We start from the raw sequence: 26167 nt of genomic DNA on the forward strand, positions 1-26167 counted from the left end.
TAAAATAATTGTCATGTTGAGAAAAAAGACCGCAATTAAAAAACTGAACAGGTTATATCACAAAAATAACTGAAAATGATTTTGATGAAGAAGACCTAGAGAAGTAGAAAGAAAATCATTGAGATTAAAAGAGATAAGTTAAAAAAAGAAACATGCTCCTTTATAAAATAATATAATAGTTTATTCATAGTAAGTAAAAAATATTCCTATAATTTTATAACACTTTGGACATATAGCATGGTGCACTTGATATTCTATAACTATCAAACCCAAATATAATTTTTCTGGCTCAGCGTCCCATTATACCATAATTTTTCCAATTTTGTTGTTTATAACGTGCAGTAAAGTATTTTCAAAGAACTTTGTGTTTTGTCAACTAATACTGCACAGCGCAATTATTGACATACGATTTTATTGACTCTTGTCTTTCTCGGTCGAGCTGTAGTGATTTACCGCACACTCCTAACTTAATCGTACCCTCTTGCAGTGTTCACCTTGTTTATAATGAGACAATTAGTTCAATGTCCAGTTCATGAAGACAATTGCAGCTATAAAATAATTACACGCCTATAATACCTGTTTTTTTTTTTTTTTAAGCAATGACTTCTAAGGTCTACACTAGTTCCGAAAAAGTTTTGCTCTGATAATTTTTGCAGAGTAATTCCAATGGGCTACCAGAACCGATTTTGGGAGTAACCGGCACAGAGTTGTCTAAAAAGGAGATAACTTTATACAAAGTACTGCAGTAGGAACGGGTGGAATTCACCTGCAATCCATGGACCCAGTATCCAGTGGTACAGTTCGTGCGCCCAATCGTAGCAACGGCATGCTCGGTATATTTCTCGACGTCTGTTAAAATAACGGACCATGTTTTATCGGAATGTATTACCTTATTAATTTTGGTTCGAACGAACATGGGATTCACTAGTTGGCATTCGACTCCCGAGCCACGAAGTTCTTGATCAAGAGCTAACGTGAAACTATTTAGATACGCCTTGGAAGCTCCATATAGGTTATGGTATGGCATCGGCATGTTTCCTGCGCTAGAGGACATGTTGATGATTAATCCGCGTCGTCGTTGCTTCATCCCCGGCAGTAGCATGTGGGTCATCTGCAAGGCAGCCATTATGTTGATAGATACCGATTGTTGTACATTTTCGATCGAGATTTCGTCGAAAGCTAGAGGATTCTCTTCGGCAACTCCGACGTTGTTCACTAGCGAAGGTCGATAGATATAAACCAGAACAATGTCAAAGGTTGTTGCATAACTTACCTAAAATTCCAATCTCAAGTCCGGTGAGAGATTTTCTGATGGTTTCATAAATTTTTGGACTCTGCGAAAAATCGATTGCCAGCCATTGGACTTTAACGGAGTACTGTGACCGTATTTGCTCTGCAATATCCTGGAGCTTGGATTCCGTTCTTGAAATCAGGAACACATTCATGCCCTTGCTGGCTAAGTTGAATGCGTATTGTTTCCCTATGCCATCGGAAGACCCCGTGATTACTGTTGGTAGTTTGGAAAAGAGTATTAAAAAAATCTTTAACTATGTTGCTGTCAATTCTCACCGGCCCAAGGTCCATACCGCTTGTTGAGCGGTTCATCGTTCGGGAAAAAGACACTCCACAGAATGGCTAAAGGTGATTTGCCGCATTCATATGAGAATATAACCGTTGTGTACAGTCCTATGGCAGCAAGCAGGTAAAGCACCAAGTATTCTATTTCGAACTGCATCACAAAACACGTGTCGTGATTGCCGCTAGATTGAACTGACTGGCGACTATAAGTGCACGGCTGCAGTTGTGTCTATAGAATTCGAGACTTGAGGTATAGAAATTCATTTCATTTCGCTTACGTGATGAATACAATCTTTTACCTTCAGTGTTATACACAGCAGACATGGTAATAACATTGCCCTTTAACGCACCGAAGGCACATTTGCATACGAATACATTTGTTGGTAAACATAAAAGCCGTGCGGTACCCAAGCGGGTCTTTGATAGTCTTATCACCAAGTTCTATCTGATCCTGCAGTCGGACTAGACATTAATGCTAAAACAATCGTGAAGGAAATTTCATGAATAAAAAATTCTATTTGTATGATAAATTTTCATTACTTATATAATTTTAATTTGCTAAACATACTGAGTGACTTTCAAATTTTGTTATACATTATTTTTTCAGCTGAAGGTAATATACACATTTAAAGGGTTAAAATGATCACCATTTGACCTTTCATCGCATAGTTGCTGAGAGAAGAAGCAATGATTACGCATTTTAAGTGAGCTTGTTTGGGAACGCTACAAAAGTTGATAGCCCGCATTGTTGTGGATAAAATTAACCGATCAAATTAAAATGTAAAACAAATAACACGCTGTGTTTTGTTCAACAATCAATCGTATTGTAACAGAACAATTCCAGGCGATACATCATGTTTTAATGAGAAATAAATTACGACTAATTGAAGTTTTTGTATTAAACTTATTGTCATTTGATGATATTATTTAAGATCACGATTGTTTTCTCGGATTGTTAAAAATATAATATGCACGGTGATCGTCGCATCATTCCTAAAAGAAAGATAAATTTACTTCTATCTGTATTTGTTGGCATCTAGAAATGATAGTAGCATTACTAAGACTCAAGTACATCACGCAATTCTCGTTACGCAAATCACTGCTGCAATGAGTTATTATCTTTTTACTCGTAGACTCACACCAATCGGGCTTGCTGAATTGAATGAACCGTGATTTCACAGGTTAGTATATAAATTAACCTTTTGCTGGAAGGTGGTGTCTAACCGGAGAATGCTTTTTTACTTCTGGGCAGCAATCGGCATCTACACCTTCGTCTGGTGGCTCTACGAGAACGTACTTTCATCCCTGATCAGTATCATTTGGTATTCGGGAAAGCAGCTGATTTTTGCTCGACAAAAATTGTCGGATCGTTACGGATCATGGGCAGGTAATAAGACTCTAATATATATGTAACGCATACGGGTACCCTTTCGATTGCATTGTAGTGATTACCGGAGCTACCGATGGCATTGGCAAGGGTTACGCAGTGCACTTGGCTCGCATGGGAATGAATCTGGTGCTAATTTCGCGGAGCGAGCCGAAGCTGATTAACGTAGCACGAGAGATTCAGAACAATTTCGGGGTGCAGGTCAAATGGATCGTGGCGGATTTTTCCAACGGGGCGACCGTTTATTCCCGTATCTGGAAGGTGCTGAAGTTTATTGACGTCGGAATACTGGGTAAGAGTGGATTTTATTAATTTTTCTAGCTGGCATAAATGACGAAAGGTTGATTCTAGTAAATAATGTGGGATACATGCCGCAGCGGTTGGATGTTTTCGATGCTCACACGGATGACGTCTATTTGCGGATGGTGAACGTCAACGTGCTGTCAGTGCTGCTGATGACTCACATGGTGTTGCCTCACATGAAGCAAGTGCGTCGTGGAATTATCGTTAACGTTTCGTCTCATACGGCATACTATCCCGCGGCCTACATGACCGTGTATTCAGCATCAAAAGCATTCGGACACAACATGACACTCGCTTTGCAAAATGAATTGCGTGGAACTGGCGTAGAATGTCAATTGGTGGTTCCGCAATTTGTTAGAACCAACATGACAGGTCCATTGGATTTATCAATGTTCGGAGGGTCGCTGGTTCCGGATGGGATTAGTTACGGACGGTGGGCCACGTGGACTATCGGGAAGACCAATCATACGTCTGGCCATTGGTACCATTCAATTCAGGTATGTCAAAAAAGTTGTATAGAGTTAACAATGTTACTGATCGATTGCTTATTTTACAGCTACCGTTACACAGATTGATTCCGTCGTCACTTTTCCGGGTTATAAGTGGGAAAATATGTGAAAGACTCAAAAAAATCCAAGATAAAGAGGTACAGAATATGAGCACTAAGCGCTAGGCTGATGATATGAAGCTATGATAACATCTTTTAATGTGTCAATAATACTAGTCTAGCAGTCCAGTCATCGTTCTGTCAGAGTTGACAGGGCTGTAACTGTAACCTCGCAATTGCGGAATCCTGCGAAAGCACTTCGACGCTTTGTGATCTTACAAAGATTTTGATTCCAGTCTGCATGAATTGAAAGCGGGTTAACAAAGATTGAGGCTTTAAAAAAATAAAATTAATACAAAATTGAATAGTTAAACCTTTTAGCAACAAGAAGTACTTAGACTTCAAAGTAAACAAGCCAAAAATCTACGTTTATCTGATTTTTTGCAGAAATGAAAAATTGAAAGTAATGATATTTTTGTACACCATGTTCCAATAAACAGAATTTCTAATAAAATTGTTTATTTTTTATTCCATTAACATCATCATCATCATCATCATCTTCATCATCAACATCACCAACAACAAAACAAAAGATGGCTTTGTAAAGGTGAAGCAATAAGTGACGAACCTGCTTCAATTTGTTTCAGAGCAACTTCAAAAAAATGTCCCAATTCTAATGATTTTTGATGTAATTATACGTCTGATGGTAACATGTATAAGGGAAAACATCACGAAAATGGTCCACTTTCAAATGCTCAATACTTAGTCAGCTTCCAATGGATCTCCTTCATTCATACAGCAATCGATGCGTCCACCAAAATGCGGAAAATTGTAATTTTGTGATGCTAAGTATTGTACTATTGAAAAATGTTGAGCCTTGCTGAAAGCATGTCTTGACCAATCAGAGCTAAATCAAGGCCTTTTTGCTCAGTACAGCCGACGTTAAAGCATGAGCATGATTGACCGCCCGCGGTTGCTACTCCGTTATTGCCAGATCAGCAGTAATTACACAGAGAACCAATAGATGATGCTTGGGACCAACATGCATCCTCAATGTGTAAAAACTGGTGATCTTAATCTGTTTAACAGGCAATACCAGCGCCGGCCGCATCCGAATGCAGGTCAAAGAAGGAGTTTGTATAGGAAAATGTTGACGTGATACTCGCTTTATGGAAGCCGAGAACACCTCTGCACTTCCACGAGAAATCACTGGGATGTTGGAGAAAGGGCAAGGTATACAGCAGGGTTCGTTTTGCTGAACGATGCGCTGATTTTGAGCGTCGGGTTCTTTACAACAAGTGTCGCGCCATTGAGTTCATTACATCCGCCGCGATATTCATAATGCGATTCGAACTTATTCAGTTTGAAAATGTAACACCGCAACAATAAATCGTACGCAAGGATACTGGATCTTTGACCGAATCGAGACAACTTCCAATGATCGGATATCTCCTCGTAAGGTGATCCTCTTTATACCGAAAGCTATTGCGCGTTGTTGATCTATCTGAAGATAATACGGCCTCTTGAAATGTATAAACGCGGAGTCTCTCTAGGTTCGGTCAACCGGATATTTTCTATATAACAGATCGACTAACGACGTCTCTCGTATTCACTTCGTCTGCTCTAAGAAAACGATCCCGCGAAAAACACACCTGAAAAACGGAATATAAAAATGATGCGCGCTTATTACGGAAACGAACCATGAGTATCTTTCTTGCCAAACACCGCGATCCTCTGCGTACGACGCGCGTGAAGTAGCCTTTACCACTTGTAGCAACCAGCTATTTGTCAATCTCGAGTACACGTTGGCCGCGATTCTTTGGAAGGTATACATCGCGTTTTCGTTAGTCACGATATTTATCGACCGAACGAAATCTTCGGTGAGACATGAACAAGCATCTGGGTAAACTCCGCGAAATCACTTAATTTCGAAAACGTTCATATGAGCAAAACTCTCCCGAACCGGAAACGCGGTTTACACCGAAGCATTACGCACGACCGCTATTTTTCCTTCTACCGACGCAGACGCTCGGGGATACGACATTTCGATGTGAATGTTACCTATTAAATAGAAAAACTGGCAAAGTTTCATGCATACAAAGCCTTAATAATTTAAAAACGAAGTTATCCATATTGACCAATATATAGTCTCACGTTCATTAACAAAATGCCGAACTAGTCATAATTGGAACGTATTATATAAAACATCTGCCCAAAAGCTATAAAAATCGAAAAAGTGAAGCATAAGATTTTGGCTATCATTACTGCACCATAGTCCGACAATGACATTGGTAAATAGTGTGCAGTTTATAGAAAACCCTGCTTTTTAAATTTCAGTTCCAGGTCTATTTTCGTACAAGAATAAAGATCTTTCGTGATCTTTCCCATATTTTCCATTACATTATAGAAAAGTTATTGGTACCCATCTTTAACATCGACAACCGCCTCCCATCGATAACACCGCTAAAGTCCTAGTGTCAACGACAACCATCGATATGTCGCAGGTGGCACAAAGCATGTGATCCACCTCCCGCACCTAAAAAACATCATATAGGAAAATTATCAACTGCTTCACCACAGTCAAACAGACTTAAGAAAAACTTAGAGGTAAACAAAAACTGTCCCTGCTACCGTGACCCCGCACTGTTACCAAAGCCAGATAGGTCCTATTGAAAACGTCAAAAGCCATCGGTAATTTCTCGATAATATCGATAAAAACTCGGAAACAATCGATGCCATCGTCAACGACTCCGCTCGATATTTCCCATCACTATCTGAAACAATCTTAGAATGAAACGCGATGCTCACTATATGAACGTAGCCCATTGTCAGTGCGGACGAGCCACTAGCCAAATGCATGAAAACAAGCGTTCAATAAACTTGTTTCCACATCAACCACTTCATTCGTGCCAACACTCATACCACCGCCGAGTAACCATCGCACCGACTTCATCACATGTACACACAAGCAAATAAATCTTGCCTCTCTACCCTCCACTATATATCGGTGGATTGATGTACGCAAATGCACTAAAAACTGCCCTTTTTCCACACAAAACAATGTTGATAACAATGTATTATCTAATGTGGTACTTATCTGAGCACTCCAAACAGTCCATTATGATTGCTTTCCTTGCCGGAATATGGTAACATCGACGTGCCCCGGTCTCCAAAAGCTATCGTTCATAGCGCAGTGCTAACCAGCGCGACGCCTGCACTCACACCAACACAACACTGCTGGCTTTTCATTTTTGAAGCATAAATGAAATCTATCAATTTCATGCTAAGGACACTGAAACTTCACTTTTTTCATGTAGAAAAATCATTGAAGAACACTTATTTTTACTTTTCAGCAAATTTGTCAACATAAATCACTTGCAAAACAATAACTTGTAGGAGCAGCTCCATCGCACGTATAATCAATGTAGCCGTGCTGCCAGTCATTGCTCAGTACAGCCGACGTTAAAGTATACAAACGATTTGACCTTCTACTAATTGTTTTATTAATCCACAAAGACACGCCTACCGAAAGATGAACTCTTAGTTGTCACGTATAAAAGTCAGCATGCAGAAATTTGGTCTTCATTCGATCTCAGCCTTCCACGACAGATGGACCAACTGGCAGGTCCGAGCACTGTACAGTATTACTGAATATGTCCTGAGCTTGACATGTTAGTATTTCGTCCGGATCTGTCGTGTCGCGTCTGCTTTAAGCCGTTTATCCACTGCTAGCTGTGAGTGTGCCGATCGTGTTTGTGTATGATCGTTATGTCTTGTTTGCTCTCTTCTAGTGTGTGCGGAACGAAAATAACAAGATAACTAAAATCATCTCAGATGATCGGTAATTGGCAATCTAAAAGCAAAATCTTCAAGGTTACCAATCCATTAATACAAAAAAAAAGAAAATTGTCAATGAAATTTACAGCTTCAGATCATTAAATTGAATTTCAAAAATAGGGTAAATTAACTTACAGTGGACTCCTTTCCTATAATAGACTACCCGCCAAACTAACTCAATTCATAAGGAAACTTGATTTTCAAGAAATTTTCATCGAGAAACATCATATTCAGTCAATCTGCATCAGAATCAGGAGAAACATTTATAAATTCCGATTTATGTTAAGAGAAATTGAATTCGTCTGACGACTGGTCCTACAGGAAAAAGGGTCCACTATAGGTTACTTAACTCTACATCGTTGACATACGACACGGTGTCGTAATTCTAGGTTTGTAGAGCTTTGTAGTCGCAAGGTTACAGAGTCCGTTTTGAGGGAGAGGTTTGGCAACAATGCCATCCCGATCAGAAGAGCATAACTAAAAAATTACAAAATTCTATCAACACGAGATACAAATAACATAATTTGATACAATCTTGTATTTTTTCATATGCTTTTGAAAACAAAATTGAATCTGAATGAGTTATAAAAACAAATCCTGAAATGAAGTTGTTCTGAAACAAATCTAACATTTTTTTCGTCGCTATTAAAACCTGTTGTTTCTAACAATGGCTGTTATTATACTATTCTATATGCTATATAATTTTGTTAGAAAGCTGATACGTTAGTAACAAAGTTTGATATGGGTTTGATATAAGTAAAATTTTTTTTTTTATAATTTTTGTTTTTGTTAACAACTAACACTATACTTTTTATCGACTGTTAGTTTACTCAGGGGAGTTTCTTTCGGCTTCGCAGTCTTTAAAATGTGAAAAGAAAACGATATATTTCGCTTACACCGACGTTTCGAATAATATATATTCTTTATCAAGGCTCTACAAGTAAATTAAGATCAAAACGATTTTTAGAAACAAATACATAAATTATGCACATAACATCATTACCGAGAGGACCATTTTCCTGTGAAGTGGTTCTTCGGCTAGAGCATTAATTGTCAAAACAGAAAGTTATCATCCTAACAGAACATCCAAAAATACATTAAATTAGCTAAACATGCTAAAAAAAAACAAATTAAAAACTCTACACTTTAACGAAGCGGAACTCGTAGCACTCTCAATCATACTAAACCATTTTTTCCGTAACCAGCAACCTTGCATGCAAACTCTATTGCGCACAAGTTATGCTGTGTGACACTCGGTGGAAGCTGTCAGCGACCGTTGACGTTTGCTGTTGTTTATTTCTGTACTCCGCTTGACGTGTTGCATGATTGCTGTATATGTTGTGCTTAAGCCTTCAACATCACTGCGTTTGTTTACCGTATGATCGTTCGTGATAATGTGGCACCTTTTCAACACGTTCAACACTGTTTTTCACCTATATTCATCCAGGATACACACCTCATTCAACTTGAATGAATGGTTCTCGTCGATGCTGTGTTGGAGTAAAGCAGTTTTTTCCCTCAGGTGATTGTATTTTGGCAATAGTAGATGGGCTGGTGGCATGTTCGTTTGACTTGAGCTCATCCAGTTCAAACATTAAAAAACTTTTTAAAGACTGTGAAGCCGAAAGAAACTCCCCTAACAACTAACGGGATCAAATTTAAAACACAACCTGAGAGGTTTTTCGCATAATAAACTAACAGCTTCTGTTACATTTTTGTTTTGTCTCTCTGATCGGGATGTGATGGTGCGAGTTTTTTACCGGGAGTGATTTTATCGTATTTAAATTAGTAGCGATACAGAAAGAGCTACCAAGTATGCGCATAATAAAGTTGAAGTTTCACTGTGGTGTTTGAAAGTGGAGTGCAGTTGAAGGAGATCGAGGATGTGGCGCAGAATAATTTTTAAGTTGGTCGATATGATAGGAAATATGGAAATGGCGGTCAGCTTGCAATTAGTGTGATGTTTAATGTGATTGTGTTGGTTACACAAAAAAAGTCTAGCTGTGCTCTGAAGTTGTTTGCTCGCTCTGCTCGCTTCAGGTGTGAATGTGTATTGGTGAGCGGTTCGCATTTCAGACAAACGTGTTGTGCAGAGAAAAGTATGCGCTGAATAGCATCCAGAAGCTGAAGTGTCAAAAGTCACAAACACAAAAGGCTATTTTGAGACCAAACGGGAGCGGGATGATTTTGTGTTATGAATTCGCGTATGAGAAGAGCTCGATTTGTAAAGAAACTAAAACAAGGTAGCATTTTCTATAGCATGCATTTCCGTCGTTGCATTCTACGCATCCTAATTACTAGTGCGTTTTTTTGTGCAGTTTTGGAAAATGCGAATGTTGGAAAACATACATACTGTGACGTGATCCAGTTGTAAATGCGGCCTGGGCGTACACCGGCAGTGTAAACCGCATTTGTTTCGGCGCTGAATCTGATGAAAGGACCAACTGCATCAGGCTCGATTAAACCAAGTAGCAGGTCGCAATCTAAACGATTTTAGAGTCTGACGAGGATGGCATTGGTGAGAGCGTTCTTTTTTATCTTTAATTTTTTTATTAGATGAAAGTCTCAATAAAAAAAGGCAATGCAAAACATTTTATTACGCTTAGCTATGATTCAGATTGGAATAGTTCTGTAGATTGAGCTGCTAGGTTCGGAGAACATGTGAATAGTAGCCGGATGGTAATAAACCAAGTTTTTTATAAATTTCTTTATGATTTTAATATGTGATGTGCGTGTAGATGTGATTCAAGACATTTATTTCATGATTCACCTAGCTTTTGAATTAACATTGTTTTACCCGCAAGCTTTCGAACATAATGCGGATGAGATATAATGGCGATGGATATGATGAGTTTGGCATTTTACTAATAAAAGATGTTTTTGTGTGATGAGTTTTTGAGCTTTGGATGTGTGAAACTTTGCCAGATTTAATATTCGATAAGTCCCCAAATATGCTTCCTTAATATAAAAATATTCTGAACAACCGCATTATTCGCGCGCGTACTTTATATGCGATCTTATCATTCAGCACAAGTTTAGAATGTGTCTTTAATACAGTGGCATGCTTTCGTTTAGACGCACCATGTTTTTCATAGGTTTTTCTTCCAAAACTAATTGGATTTTGAATATCATCACTTATTTCTATTTCTTATCAAAAACTAAAACGAACAACATCATTTTGACGTTGACTAACGTCTATATCGAAGTTAGGTCCCTGAATTTGAAAATCTAGTAATTCAACCAGGGAAAACCAGAGAAAAGTGGTCAGGTTTTGAGCGCTTATTTTGCAGTCATCTATAATCAGGTTTTCGAGGTTTTGGCATCAATCGATCAGAAATTCTTTTACGGTTAAATTTATGTAACAAAAACAAAATATTGTTTGAGATACACTATTGAAAAATTGGTAATTAATATCGATTGTCTAAATCATACCGCGCAGCCAATCACTACCTCTCTTCCCAAGCACAGTCGACACTAACGGATACAATCGATCTGACTTTGTTGTTATTGTTGTTGTCACTTTCTGTTTTCGATGTTTATGCTGCTGCTAGCGGAAGAAACCTTGCAAATATGCATCTTTTTGTTGGTGTTAATTTTACGACAGCGGCCGGCGCCCCATCATTCTGATTCCAAAACCGCACCAGTGACATGCGGACGCTAGGTGATAGCAGCTGAAAGGAGGAAATACAAAAGAGTACCGCTCATCTCGTGCCGGTTTCACCCGTTATGCTGGTGGCTTTAGTAGTAAATGGCTACTGCAAAACACTAAAATGGCTGGAATTCTGGACGGACTAACCAGGAAACTATAATCGGCAACTGGTACCTTTGGTGCCTCGTAATTTTGTTACAGAAGTTTTGTAGATGAAGCGTTGCAATTCCCTCTACTATTTGCTTCAATGGAATATTTTTTTTATAAGAATACGGTAGTCAACGTCATGCGGTCGTGTCTTGAATACCACCCTCCTACTTTTTTCAAAAAAAGTGTACTTGATAGAATAAAAAATGCGAAAAATTAAAAATAAGCTGATGCATTCATTTAGACGCACCTCAAGTCAACGTAGTAAAAGTTTATATTTTCTGAGTCAATCAATTGGCTAATACTTTGTAGCTGCTCCCTTATTCTTAATAACTCCAAATACTCTTCTGGGCATTGAATTGACAAGGTTATGAAGAGTATTTACAGAGATTTGTTGCCAGCATGAACGTATGCATAATTTAAGGTCGTTTACTGTGTTGAACTGGCGTCCATTGGCGTAGAGTCTTGCAGCCAAATACCCCAGAGGTTCTCGATCGGGTTGCAATCCGAACTACATGCTGGTCAATTAAGTATGGTGATGTCTTCTTCAGAAAACAAGACCTTGGTTTATCGAGAAAAATGAATAGAAGCGTTGTCTTACTGAAATACAACAGGTTCATCCATATAACCCTCCAAGTATGGAACCAAAACGTCTTCCAGAAGCTCACAGTAGTTGCTCGAATTCATTTTGGTGGTGATTCAGCAGATAGGAAGCTTTTCGTCATAAGAAAATCTTCCCCATTCCATAACCCTCCCTACACCAAAATTTCGCTTAGTTCGAATTACAATAAATTACGCCAAATCGTGTTAGTATTGACTGTAACAGTCAGGACCATCGAGATTAATTGTTTTTTGATGAGAAATGGCCTGTTACAGTCAATACTGGCATGATTCGGCGGTATTTATTGTCACTCGATCAAAGCAAAATTTTGGTGGAGGAACGGTTATGGTATGGGGAAGATTCCTTTATGACGAAAAGCTGTATATCTGCTGGATCACCACCAAAATGCATCCCAGTAACTACTGTGAGCTTCTGGAAGACGTTTTGGTTCCATACTTGGAGGATTATATGGATGAACCTGTTGTATTTCAGCAAGACAACGCTTCTATTCATTTTTCCCGATAAACCAAAGCCTTGTTTTCTAAAGAAGACATCACCATACTTAATTGACCAGCATGTAGTTCGGATTGCAACCCGATCGAGAACCTCTGAGGTATTTGGCTGCAAGACTTTATGCCAATGGACGCCAGTTCAACACAGTAAACGACCTTAAATCATGCATACGTTCATGCTGGCAACAAATCTCTGTAAATACTCTTCATAACCTTGTCAATTCAGTGCCCAGAAGAGTATTTGGAGTTATTAAGAATAAGGGGGCAGCTACAAAGTATTAGCCAATTGATTGACTCAGAAAATATAAACTTTAACTACGTTGACTTGAGGTGCGTCTAAATGAATGCATCAGCTTATTTTTAATTTTTCGCGTTTTTTATTCTGTCAAATACACTTTTTTTTTGAAAAAATGAAGCTGTTTGTTTTAGTTTATGATAAGAAATAAAATAAGTGATGATATTCAAAATCCAATTAGTTTTGGAAGAAAACCCTATGAAAAACATGGTGCGTCTAAACGAACGCATGTCACTGTAGACACCTCACGCGAAAGATTGTAGTAAGCCGCGTGCGTAAACCGTCGTAGATTTTCCCTTTAACAGTGGTTATTTTTTTCTACAAAGATTAGCAAATTACATTCATTACGGTTCCCCAAATGTATTCAAAAGTGTTCATGTGGAAGCTTATTATAAGTAGACTACGCATTAGTTAGTTATAAAATAATGATTCATGATACGTATATTTTCTAGAATAAAAAGAAAAAATCAATAGAAAAAGTCAAAACGTGCGAATATACTTTACGATCATTAGCCACTAGATGCTTTGCGTAATTAAAGAACGGACAGAATCGTTATCGTCGCTAAGCTAATACTCACACGTGATTACTTGATAAGTAGCATTTTTATTCGTTGTTTTGAACGCACTGACTCTCGCATGACAGGATCACTTCCATTATAAGGAAATGAGTAACTCAACTTAGTAATGAGCCAACATGACGCATAGTATACCTCGAATCCGTCATATACCATAGTTTTGCACGGTCAGGCTTCAAGTAGGGTTCCTACAGCCAAACATGTTCTCATCTCGAGAGCAATGGTGTGGTTTGTGTAAGCTGGGAGTATGGTGTAGTGATAATACATGAAATCTTATGCTTCACTTTTTCGATTTTTCTAGCTTTTGGGTTGTTTATGTTTTGTACACTATGTTCCAATAATGACTAGGACGGCATTTTGTTAACAAACTTAAGACTATATATTGGTCAATATGGAAATTTGCATTTTTAAATTATTAAGGCTTTGTATGCATGGAACTTTGTCAATTTTTTTATTTAATAGGCAACATTCGCATCGACAACTAAGAGAGAATCGGCGTGAAATGTCGTATGACCGAGTGTCTGAGTCGGTAGGAGGAAATAGAGCGGTCGTGCATAGTGCTTCGATGTAAACCGCGTTTCCGGCTCGGGAGAATTTTACTTATATGAACGTTTTCGGAATTAATGATTTCGAAGGGTATACCCAGATAATTGTTCATGTCTCACTGTGACTGTTTAACCGAAGATTTCGCCCGGTCGATAAATATCGCGATTAACGAAAACGCTATGTATACCTTCCAAAGAATCGCGTCGGCCGACGTGCGTTCGTTTCTTCGAAAGTACTCGGGATTGACAAATAGCTGATTGCTACGAGTAGCATAGGCTACATCGCGTGCGTCGTACGTAGAGGATCGTGATTTTTGGCAAGAAATATACTCATGGTTAGATTTAGAGAAAAACGAGTTTGAAATCACTCAAGTACGAGTTCTTATGAAAACTTGATTTTCTCCAAATCTGTGCATGCTAGAAAAAATCTTTCATCATCTTTGGATTCAGGAGACGTCACTCTAAAAATATAGAGCTTGAAAATTGCAGAGCTAAGTTGAAACCTACCGTGAGAGACTGGAAAAATCAGGTTTCCATGAAAATACGTACTTTGGTAAATTTAAACTAATTTTTCTCAAAATGTTTGCATGCCAAAATAAATTTTTCGTCGCATATGGATTCAGGAGATCTTACCGCAAAAATTTAGAGCTTAAAATTTGAAGAATGGTTTTGTTTTGAATTTGTACTAAAATAATTTGGAAACTCCAAAATTCACTCTTACATAACATATTTCATCCAACTGACATGATTTGATACATGGTGCAATTGAAACGTATGAAAATTCCCAGTGTTTGCTCGATTTGTTTGAAAAAATTAGAAAAAAAAACACAACCATATTTGCGTCTCACAAAAACGGGGAGGGGTCCAGAGGGGTGAGACTTTTACCGAAACTTAGAGTAACTATTCCCTTTGAATAAAATTCCAAGTTTTCCCAAATCGGCTGTTCCAGTGCTGAGCACGAGCATTTTCAAAAAACAAGTTTCGTCCCGGGTATTTACGGATTAAACAACCTCTTCAACTCTTTCTAATTATAATTTTACATTTTGCTGAAACTTTGCTCAGATGATCCTGTGGGCTGAAAATGTCATTTTAAGTACATAATTGGTTATTTTTTTTTTTAATTTATGGCTGCCACATTCCACGTAGACATAAACCCCATCATTTTAGACCCCTCATTTCCATTATTTTCCTCCGTCCTCCTCGTGGACCACCGTGGGCATCGACAAAACCGCACAAAACCTCCCTCCTTTATGTCTTTTTTGTTTGTTTCGGTGGTTTACTTATATCTCTTGATATAGGTAAAAACTAGCTTGGGTGGACCTTTAGTGGATCCGGTCAGATTAACTCAATCCATGCGAAAACTCGAGGGATTTCCAGAAAACTTTGGACAAGAAGCAACTTATCCAGCTAATCTGCATCAGAATTACGAGAAACGCTTGTAGGGTAAATCAACCACCAGAGGACTATTCGTCAGAATAACTCAATCTCTATAAATTTAGGAATTTATGGTGAACTGAGTTATAGTGAACCCCTTTCCTATAGTGGACCACCCCCCAGAATTACTCAATTTATGCGAAAATTCGAAGGATTTTCAGAAAACTTTCATCGAGAAACATCTGTTTCATGCAATCTGCAACGCAAACATTTATAAATTCCGATTTGTGTTAAGGAGAATTGAGTTAATCTGACGAGTGGTCCACTACAGGTTAATATAGCAAAGGGGTCCACGATGGTTAATTTACCCTACAAATGGTTCTCTTGATTTTGATGCAGATTAGCTGGATGAGATGTTCCTGATGAAGATTTTCTGAAATTCTCTTTCGCGAGTTTTCGTATAGGGTAAATTACCCAATAGTGGACCCCTTTATTCTATTAACCTATAGTGGACCACTCGTCAAAATAACTTTATTTTTTCTTAGCACAAACCAGGGCTTATAAAGGTTTACGATGCAGATTGGATGGATAGGATATTTCCCGATGGAAGATTTCTAAAAATCAGTCGATTTTTCGCATAAATTCGATTAATCTGGGGGGTGGTCCACCATAGGAAAGAGGTCTACTAATGGTTAACTCACCCTAAATTCAGTTGTTTTGTCATTATCAAGAAAGCTTTCAGCTTTTAGTTGGTTCGTCTCTATGGCTCCACTATAGGTTAATTAGCCCTCAGTTCCTATTTATATTTAAAGAATAAACAATTTTTGTCAGGGTGGTCCACTGCAGGACTTAATTCATCCAAGGTAGTTTTATCCTCTTCACTTATAAGTTGGAATTGTTGGTGAAACGCGAAGGCCTGATTTGTATCATGATCGGAACAGCATTGAACGGAACGAAACTACCTAGGGAAAAACTAATTTGGATGGATCACGGCTGGTTTTCCAGGAAACTTCAATTGGGAGTCTTCTTACCCAGCTATTCTGGAGTAAATTAATCGATAGTGAACCCTTTTCTTATAGTGGACCACTCGTTAGATTCACTCAATTTCTCTTAACTTAAATCGAAATTTATAAATGTTTCTCATGATTCTGATAGGTTGGCTGAATAAGATGTTTTTCTATAAAAGTTTCCGTCGAAAATTCTTTGAGTTTTCGTATAAGTTGAGATATGTCGGCGGGTGGTCTACTATAGAAACGGGGTTCACTGTAGGTTAATTTACCATGAATTCCGATAAATGTTAAGAGAGATTGAGTTTATCTGACATGTGGTCCACTTTCGAATAATTTACCCTATATCAAGAACATATACAGATTTTCGTCAGGGTGGTCCACTGAAGGGAGCGGTCTATCCAATTGTTTCTCGTGATTCTGATGCATATTTGCTGTGTAAAATGTTCTCGATGGTAGTTTTCTGAAAATCCTACAAGTTTCCGCAGAAATTGAGTTAATCTGATCGATGGTCCACTACAGGAGGTGGTCCTTCTAAGGTAGTTTTATCATATTCGCTTTTAAGTTGGATTGCAGAAATGCGAAAGCCTTTGTTGTAGGTATCTTGATCGGAACAGCATTGAATCAGAACAGCTTTGGGTAAAACTACCATAGATGGATCACGTCCGAATTCATTTAATTTAAGAAAACTTCCATAGGGCATCTTCTTATCCACTTAACCTGGGATAATTTATTCTATAGTGGACCACTCGTCAGATTAACTCAATTTTTAAATGTTTTTCCTGATTCTGAGGCAGATTGGCTGGATAAGATATTTCCCGATGGAAGTTTTCTGAAAATCCGTTGAGTTTTCGCATTGATTGGATCTTCTAGCGAATGGTTCCCTATGGGAGACGGATTCATCAAAAGTTAATTTTTCCTATATTTTTTTGGAAATTTTTTGTAAGGAAAACTTTTTCATTCTTAAGAGTGTCTATTTTGAAATATTAGGAATACTTCAAGGTAGTTAAATTGCCTGCCTAAAACTATAACTGAATTGTAATGGATGATACATTTGTAATGTATGATACATTTTTTTTGTTCCGATCATGATTCACCCTGTTCCGATTATGATACAAACTCTATGATTAAATAAAACGGTATATTTGGATAAATTCACGTCGAATCTGCTATAAATTATTGTTTCTGTAAGCTAGACAGATTAATTGTTTAGATAAATGTAATTTGTTGATGATTTTGTGCGATTTTTTTTTTTTTTTATTCTCGTTTATTTTCCGTCGGTCTAGTTCCGCCACTGTTGTGGCCAATCACCGACGCCCAGGGAGGCGACTCCACACCCCGGATCCTAACTCACGACCCGTTTATTAACGGACCGGCGCCAACGGCTTTACTTCCTCATGCTATGGAAGGCGTGATCCCAGAGATTTTTCGCCTCAGAAAATCTCCCGGTGTCGGCTAGGATTGAATCTAGACCAGTTGGGTTGGTTGTGAGTGGATCACGCCACCTCACAACCATCGACACCTATGTCGGCGGTGGGATTCGAACCCAGGCGTCGAGCGTGGTTGACGGAGACGTTACCAACCACACTAGGCCCCCGCTCTGATTTTGTGCGATATTAATAGTGAAAATGTGACATGAAACTCTATGTACCATTAAGGTGAAACCTCATTGAATCCAAAAATGGCCGACTTCGAGTCACCACTTCGAATTTTCGAAAGCACAAGACTCGGAAATAGTTAATGCTTTCCCTGTGAAAATGCTATTTTATGTTTGCTGTGGTAAAGTAAACATAAAATGGAATTTTCATAGGTAACGCAATGAGTATTTCCGAGTCTTGTGCTTTTGAAAATTCGAAGCGGTGACTCGAAGTCGGTTATTTTTGGACTCAATGAGGTTTCACCTTAAAATAGCCTAAATTATTCCGGCAATATTACATAACCTTAACCCAATCCTGGAAGAGAGAAATCAGTTTTTACCTCAAAAAAAGGAACTTTAAGCTCTTATGACTCATCAACTGTATGCACAGTTGACACAAACTGTATTGCCATACTAAATAGTTTTATCGTGCCAAAATTCCAAGTATAATTGTTTCACCTGAGTCAAAGTTTGAATGACAGGTGATGCCATATGGAAAAAGTCATGATAGCAACCGTATGGACGAATTATGCACGAAAATAGGTTATTTTTTAAAAGTTATTCACTTATAGTACAGTGCCTCTGCAATTACGGGTCAGTCCGCTGTTTTTTATTCCTGATTGTTTAGTAGGGTGGGTCGATTTAAAAATCGCTTAGGCACATATGATTTTCGGATTTTAGGGATCAAAATAAGATACTTTTCTCAAGAAACCATACCTCTAAAATGAATTCTGATGTCCCTTGTACTAACGTGTAGGTACCCAAAAGGTCAAATTTCAAAAAATCCAGTTTTGACCCATTTAGAGTGACCCAATCGAGTCCAAATATATGACCGACCCCCACTAACTTTGGAGGGCTGACCCACCCATGCTAGTGTTACCCCCCTGTGACCCCCCTAGGGGGTCTCCCATACAAAAATACAAAAAAATATCAAAAAATCACCATTTTTGGCATTTTATATGACAAAAATCAGTGAAATGGCTATTATTTTTCCGCACAAATGAAGTTTCTAGGAAAAAAATGTTTTTTTTTTTGTTTTTGGATTTTTGTTTTCTCTTTAAAAATTTATTCGATCAGAACAGAAAGAAACTAAAAAATTATTGTTTGAAGTCTTTTTTGGTTTCAACACTGGGCAATTTCGCACGGCTCTCTAATGTCGCCTCCATAACAGCCTCTACATTTTCCGATATTACTCGTTTGGAAACGCTAGCTAGCAGTTGAACGTGTTGTTCCGTTCCTTGTATATGTAATGGAATATGCGGATCAGTAAATGGTGAATCATCTTCATTTAAACATGCTATCAATGTTTCATACGGAATGATTCGCGTGAATGGTGGTTCAAATACGTTATTTTTATCAGTCAAATCGATCATTTTCGTGTAATCGAAGCAATGGAAGTTTATATCTGGTTTTTTATATTCTCTAAGTTCCGATGGGTCTTCAACATTGTCTCGATATCGTTTAATTTTCTTGATAGCAGAGCCGCGCACCTCTTTCCTATCATCAAACAACATTGATAGCAAGATATTTTCCGAATGTGCAAAATATGGATTATTTTTAATTACATGATTGACAACAGTGCGTAAATTTGGCTCCAGAAATTGTGCCCAAGTAATGTACTTGAAAAATAATACACTACCGTACACGACAGAGCTGTAATACTTGATATTAAAATACATTGGCACATAAACTTTAATTATAAATTCAACCAGAATTCTTAAATTTTTAGGTGGTTTTTTCATTGTCACATATAATCGTAATAATCTAGCGGCCTTGGTGAGCCAGCGAGAATGTACAATTTTCCCTGGTTTTATGTTAGCCAGATCCACAGAAACCACGCCATTAGAAATTGCATGTGCCATGTCGTATAAGTACTGCGAATCGGTGGAATATTCGTGCTGTTCTGCAACAGGAGGCATATTTTCCAACGCAATTCTCTGAAAGTCGCTCACCACCTAAAAATATATAATAATTGAATAAATTTATTATGATTTCACCATTCAAAATGTTAGAAAATTATAATAAATGAGTGATAGCAATGACTTACCGGAAGAGCTTCAGAATTTTCAATTTGCTTGCTTAGTTTCCCGGTTGTTGATGTTGGTCCAGTGGTGGATGATTTATCCAAAACCCCAAACAAATGTCGAAACGGAAGTTCGTTGAAGTGTAGAAGGCAAACAAACCAATGCAATGGTCTTTTAAGCAGCAATTCGAATCCTCGTATAATTCCACCGTGTGTGCCAGTGTTTGTTGGCTCACCGTCAGTGCATATGCCAATCAATGCATCCAGAGATATGTTTTTATCGTTGAAAAATTCATTCAATTTTGTTGTTTTGTATTCAGCACTTTCCTCTACCAGTCTTGCGTAACCAATCAATCGAGAATTCGGTTCTCTCAAAATAACAAGGTGAGGTTCTTTTACCATCCTACTATGATACTTACCATCAATTTTTTCTCTCGTATAAGTATCATCTTTTCTGCCGTCGAATGAAAACACTATTAAACTGGAATCATCAAACCTTTTGCGGAGCACTATTCGTCTGCATTTCTCTCTTTCTCTACGAACTTTCGATTTATCCATGATGAGAGGTTCGCCATGCTGATCTTTCATTTCAAAATCTTTGAAAAGACTGGTTGCCAATGCTGACGCTACTCTATCAGACACACCAAATCTGTCACACATCAAGGCAAAGTTAAAACAATCGTATCTTTCTGTGTATTGTGAACTTGTGCTTCTATTCATAACATCTTCATCAACCGTCATCGGTACGTCTACGTATGTTGTATCATCGGGATCTTCGTATGTTGGCATTGTTGGCATTGATGACAATGTCCCTTGCTCTTCAATTTCCATCAGAAATGCATCAATTGTTAGTCTTCTCTGTTTATGTTGATCGTGCATAAACTCTTTGAGGCGTTCTGGAACCAAACCGCAGTTACATTGAGCTGCCGTCAAATCGCATTTACATGCTCCAATATAAAAAATTTCGTTCAGAGTACCGGTAAACACTAAAAGGTCTCTATTCGTCTTCTTAATTTCGGCTTGGTATTTGTCAAACAATCTATTCAATTTATCAGCAACATATTTTTTTGAAATTATTTCCATACCAAGTTTTTCCCAAATTGCAACCAACCTATCTGTTACGTGATTAGAGAATTGTTTATAAGAAAACTTTTTTTGTTCTGTTTTTGCACGTTCGCTTAAGTAAAAATAATATCTCAAGATATCCAGATCGGTTGGTAAATTAATATCATTCAAATCAGAAGACACACCAAAAACAGCAACATCATGCTTGGGTATATGACTCATTGGGTTTTCGATAGCTGATGATGTTGTTGCTATTTCATCTTGCGGGTTCATTGTAAACTAAAAAAAATATATTTTGACTTTAACAATTTTCCCTTTCACTTTCAGGTTTTTATTTTAGATGTTGACTCTTTGGCGGACGATGTAGAATGATTTATGTTGACGTTTCTATCCTATACGAAACCTACACTAGTTCTACACAGATCGAATAGATAGAGTGACGCAGAGAGAAATTCAGTCAAAACAGCAACACGTTTTTTTTTATGTATCCACCAAAATATTTTTCTGGCAGCCCCTTTTTGCTCAAGTTCCAGTTGACTTCAACGGAGTTCGTTTGATAAAGTTTGATAGAGATAGATAAAATGAAGTGCGTTTTGTGTAATAACAAAAAACAGTAAGGAATGTGAGTTTTTTTCGGTTCCCGAAGAATCCGATTGTGAGGAACAGTGGATGGATTTTTGTTGCCTCCCAGCAGACTATTTCATTGACGAAAACACCCGACTTTGCAGTGTTCGTTTGGTTTTTCTGGTTTCAGACTCTGCGTCACTCTATTTATTCACTCTGGTTCTACAGTGTGCGTGGGAACAGTTGAAACGGAGCGTCCGTGCGTGGTAGCCGTTGTGGTAGCATACCAGCGGTGCTCGCCTGACTGGTCGAAATAAAAATATTACATATGATGTAACAGAGTGATATACGATTTTATGTTCAAAAGGACGCCAACTGCAAACGCCATCTGCAATGAGAATGGCTCAGAAATATGTGTAATTGTGTATGTATGCGCTGAAGACTCAGGACCGAATCCCTTGCGAAGCAGGAGAAAACAAAAATCCAAAAACAAAAAAAAAAACATTTTTTTCCTAGAAACTTCATTTGTGCGGAAAAATAATAGCCATTCCACTGATTTTTGTCATATAAAGTGCCAAAAATGGTGATTTTTTGATATTTTTGTATGGGAGAGCCCCTAGGGTGGTCCCACGGGGGTAACACTAGCATGGGTGGGTCGGCCCTCCAAAGTTAGTGGGGGTCGGTCATACATTTGGACTCGATTGGGTCACTCTAAATGGGTCAAAACAGGATTTTTTGAAATTTGACCTTTTGGGTACCTACACGTTAGTACAACGGACATCAGAATTCATTTTAGAGGTATGGTTTCTTGAGCAAAGTATCTTATTTTGATCCCTAGAATCCGAAAATCATATGTGCCTAAGCGATTTTTTGATCCCCTACAAATCGAACCGCCCTATTGTTTAGGTAGGTAATCTTTTTTAGTTTTTATAAAAAACAAAATCAGGTTTTTCAATGCAAAATATTCTAGCTTTAAGTTAGATTTAGTTTCAGCTCGTAGTCGGCAGCGAGGATAAAAAATTTGCTTTTAGTTATTAAGATACTTTAGAAAGTAAGCTACCAGATATAATTGGCGCCGTTAAACATTGAATTGTATTTGTGCCGTGTCAAATAAACTATAGATGAAGAAAAAAAAATCAGGTTCTCAAAAATAAGCGTCTTGAATATTCAAGTTTTAATTATTCTTTTAATTTTATTTTAGAAAAAAAACAACAATTTTTTTAGAAAGTATATTATTTTCGGAAAGACAAAATTATTTTCTACAACTTCGCCGAAGACGTCATACCGATTAAACAAATCGTTATGGCTTTGAAAATATTTGTAATCATCAATACCTTCCCGAAATTGCGATTTTAAATAGCTACTCAAAAATGAGTCGTGTTCTAAAAAATTAAACTCATAGTACAAAATGGCATTTCTTGCCCATAGAAACTATAAGCAAAGTTTTTTGCGGAATTGCTCATTTAGCCTATAAAATCGTCAAAATTCATCACAAAAGTTATTTTATTGTTGTAAAAGCTTGATAATAAGTTATTTTAGTCAGTCGTGATGTTTTATCATGCAAAAGTAATGAAAGTAGCCAAAATATTAACTTCGATTATTACAATTATGTGTCACTTCGCTTAACGCACCGAGCAAGATAATTATTTTTATTGACATTTGAGTGAATCATTATTTGTTTTTCCATGTAGTTAGGCCCTAATCACGAAGTAGTACGGATTTGATTTCATTATCACTACTTGAAAACAAGGCAAAATAGTAATCATAAGGGTGAATAAAGATAAAAAATAAGTCATTTTTTGAACTTTTTTACTAATAGTGTTACTAAAAAAATCTAAATGAAACTTCCTGAATATCACCAGAAGAAGTGTAGCAATCTTGCGTATGAAAAATTGCTCCGATCATGGTACATCTTCGGACTGTCCCGATCATGATAACCCTTAGTCCATAGCAACATCTGTGCAAAGTTTGAACTAGATCAATAATGGTCGATTAAAATTGTTGACCATATTCTTTTAATCATTTACCTAACAGCAAAAACAATTAAAATCTATTTATATGAAAAACAAATTTTGTATGTATGTTCCAGCATAACTCTTGAATGCTTGAACTGATTTTCGCCAAACTTGCAATACGTGTTCTTTGTACAAAACAAGGGGTCATAGTCAAATTGAAAAGTGGGAGGAGTAACCCCCTGCCTAAATCATGAAGAAGTCAAGGTTTTTCGTGCATTGTGGAAATATACTGATTGAATTCGTTGATTCTAATGCTCTCGGTCATCAAAATTGGCACACGTGGTCATAGAAATTTTGGAGAAAGAAAAAGGGTTTTCTCTGAAGAAGAATGAGGTCTTAATTGATAAGAAAGTCAACGTTTTTCATACGTTTTGGGAAGCCAGGAATCGATGTCAGACGACATTTGAAATTCAACGTAACTTTCTCTGGTTTCAAGAAATCCGTGAAAATCGATCGTTAACTCCCCAACATGGCCTTTTTTAAACGGGATGACGATGAGAGATCGATGTTTGATGATGTCTAGTAGGCCGGGAAAAATTAAGGAAACTGAAGTATGTTTAGACTATATGATTTTTTCATCTGATTCGTGCTGATTGCTTGTAAATATTTCGAATGCAATGTTGGTTTACGTTTACACCTATTCGATATTGTGATTCGACATGCCGTTCGACATGTCGAATGGCGTAGGAACGTTTCTTTTTTTCGTTCGACTCCAAGAACATAGCAACCTTTGATTTTTTTTTTTCTGTTTTTTGTTTTGGCTTTCCATAGCAAGCATCATTGCCGTTTTTTGTGGGCTGGCAAATATTGAAATGGAGTAAAGAATTCATTTGACATTCATTTGGCAGTTCTTCCTTTCGACTTGTGCAAGCAGTGTGAACAACGCCATACAAACAGGATCGAAAATGTATGTCGAACGGTAAATCGAGCAGACTTTCGATTTCTGCAGTGGTCAAAATAAGACCGACATGTCTAATAGTCTTAAAGTTCCTTTAAATACTCCTCAATATTGGTACTTCCGGAACTGACAATTTTTCGACGCCATTTTGAAATCTAATTCGTGATCTAGATTGCGAAGCTGTGTAAAACTTGAAAACGTTCAACCACTTTCCAATATTGATGTGTGTAGAACCGGAACTATTCACAAAAACAGAAAATTTCCATGAGGACTGCCAGTATTCAGAAAGCTAATAACGCTCATATGTCGGTATTTCCGTAAGCTGTGTAACACGTAGAGAATGAAAAATGATGCCTAAGAGATTGATTGAGATGGTGCAGACAAATTTACCAAATATATTTTTAGAAAAACTTTCTATTCATAGTGAATCAACAATTTCCGGTATTCTGCGGTATTCACTGTTGTTGCTATCAATAATTATTAGCAGTTTGGCTATGAGATGTTAAGGAAATATTTGTGGAAGATTTCCAGCGGTTTTACAACTTTCTTAGAGATATTCTTAGAGAAGCACTTGAAAGCGTCTTATCCGCATTGATCGATCGCTTTTTTCAAACGCCACCCGCGGCTCTATATAAACGTCACTTGAGCAGTGAGTTCAAATACGTTAGAAAAAGTAAATGAGGTTGAGCTTTTAATGAATTAAAATTTGATGAAAAACATCGATCGAACAGTTAAAAGCTTTTTAAATCTAACTGTATAACAGTGGAAGCGTATTTGAATGCATAATCCATCATCACTCCGTAACAGTTAGACCTGTCTCCACCAAACTTGCCACAGGTGTTTCTTGACATAAGAAAATGATTTTAGAATGGTAAACCAGAGGTTGATCTTTGAATAATAAAATAATTTTTTAACAATCCGGTTCAAAATTATTGGTTCAATAAAAACATAGAATATCCATTTCTGAGCTTAACCGTTCAGCCCTCAGTAACTTTTGAACTACAATGACAAGAGCTTGTATTGGATTCCGAGCAAGCAGGTTCTTAGCTACTTATTATAACAAAATTTAAAATGTATGTAAAAGTGTGATATGTCGCCGTTTGGGGCAAAATACACAAAAGAAATTCAAAATCAATATTAATAGACATAAATAAGGATCAGCTTAATTTTATATCTTGATCTGTAATTGTTGTGACCACAAACTATTATTAATTATTTATCGTTTTTGTCAGAAGAAGCATAATTACCTAATATCGTTAGGTTATTTGAATAAATTTTAAAAGAATGATCCGGAAAAATGCTTAGCTTAGCACATCCGTCCTTTAAAGTTTAAACTATTCGATCAAGAATTTTGACATTACTATTTTTTTCTTTTTGAAGTTTCCTCAACATACAGCTCTGATTTCTGGTTAATCGGAAAAATCAAAGCAGCAAAAAAACTGCATCAATGAACTGTCGCAACAATATCCTGGCATCGTAGCCGTCGTCGTCGTTGTTGTCGTTGTCGTCATGACTGTCGAGCATGAATGAAATCCGCACTCGCGGAAGAATGAGCGGATTTTCCTCCATCAATGCGCTCCCATTGATGTAACTTCAATTGACTTCTTCG

General features: G+C 37.5%; 2 protein-coding genes across 3 annotated transcripts; one reads left to right on the plus strand and one right to left on the minus strand.

Annotated features, from left to right (window-relative positions):
* Nucleotides 1-213: 213 nt before the first annotated feature.
* On the minus strand, nt 214-1782 carry LOC129730645 (hydroxysteroid dehydrogenase-like protein 1). Its single transcript, XM_055690151.1, has 4 exons — nt 1570-1782; nt 1274-1507; nt 767-1215; nt 214-711 (listed from the first exon to the last, which is right to left on the minus strand). Exons 1-4 carry the CDS (start codon nt 1733-1735, stop codon nt 619-621), a joined length of 942 nt encoding a protein of 313 aa, XP_055546126.1. The 5' UTR covers nt 1736-1782; the 3' UTR covers nt 214-618.
* Nucleotides 1783-2701: 919 nt separating this feature from the next.
* Nucleotides 2702-4320, plus strand: LOC129730084 (inactive hydroxysteroid dehydrogenase-like protein 1). 2 transcript variants are annotated; one of them, XM_055689114.1, is made up of 5 exons: nt 2702-2759; nt 2831-2965; nt 3024-3257; nt 3317-3765; nt 3825-4320. In XM_055689114.1, the coding sequence occupies exons 1-5, from the start codon at nt 2741-2743 to the stop codon at nt 3939-3941; spliced, it is 954 nt and encodes a 317-aa protein (XP_055545089.1). In that variant the 5' UTR covers nt 2702-2740; the 3' UTR covers nt 3942-4320. The 2 variants fall into 2 exon arrangements, with proteins under 2 accessions (XP_055545089.1, XP_055545088.1); XM_055689113.1 differs by lacking the exon at nt 2702-2759 and having other exon boundaries at nt 2782-2965.
* Nucleotides 4321-26167: the final 21847 nt, after the last annotated feature.

This window comes from Wyeomyia smithii, chromosome 3, assembly GCF_029784165.1.
Source record: "Wyeomyia smithii strain HCP4-BCI-WySm-NY-G18 chromosome 3, ASM2978416v1, whole genome shotgun sequence".
In the NCBI taxonomy this organism is placed as follows: Eukaryota; Metazoa; Arthropoda; class Insecta; order Diptera; family Culicidae; genus Wyeomyia; species Wyeomyia smithii.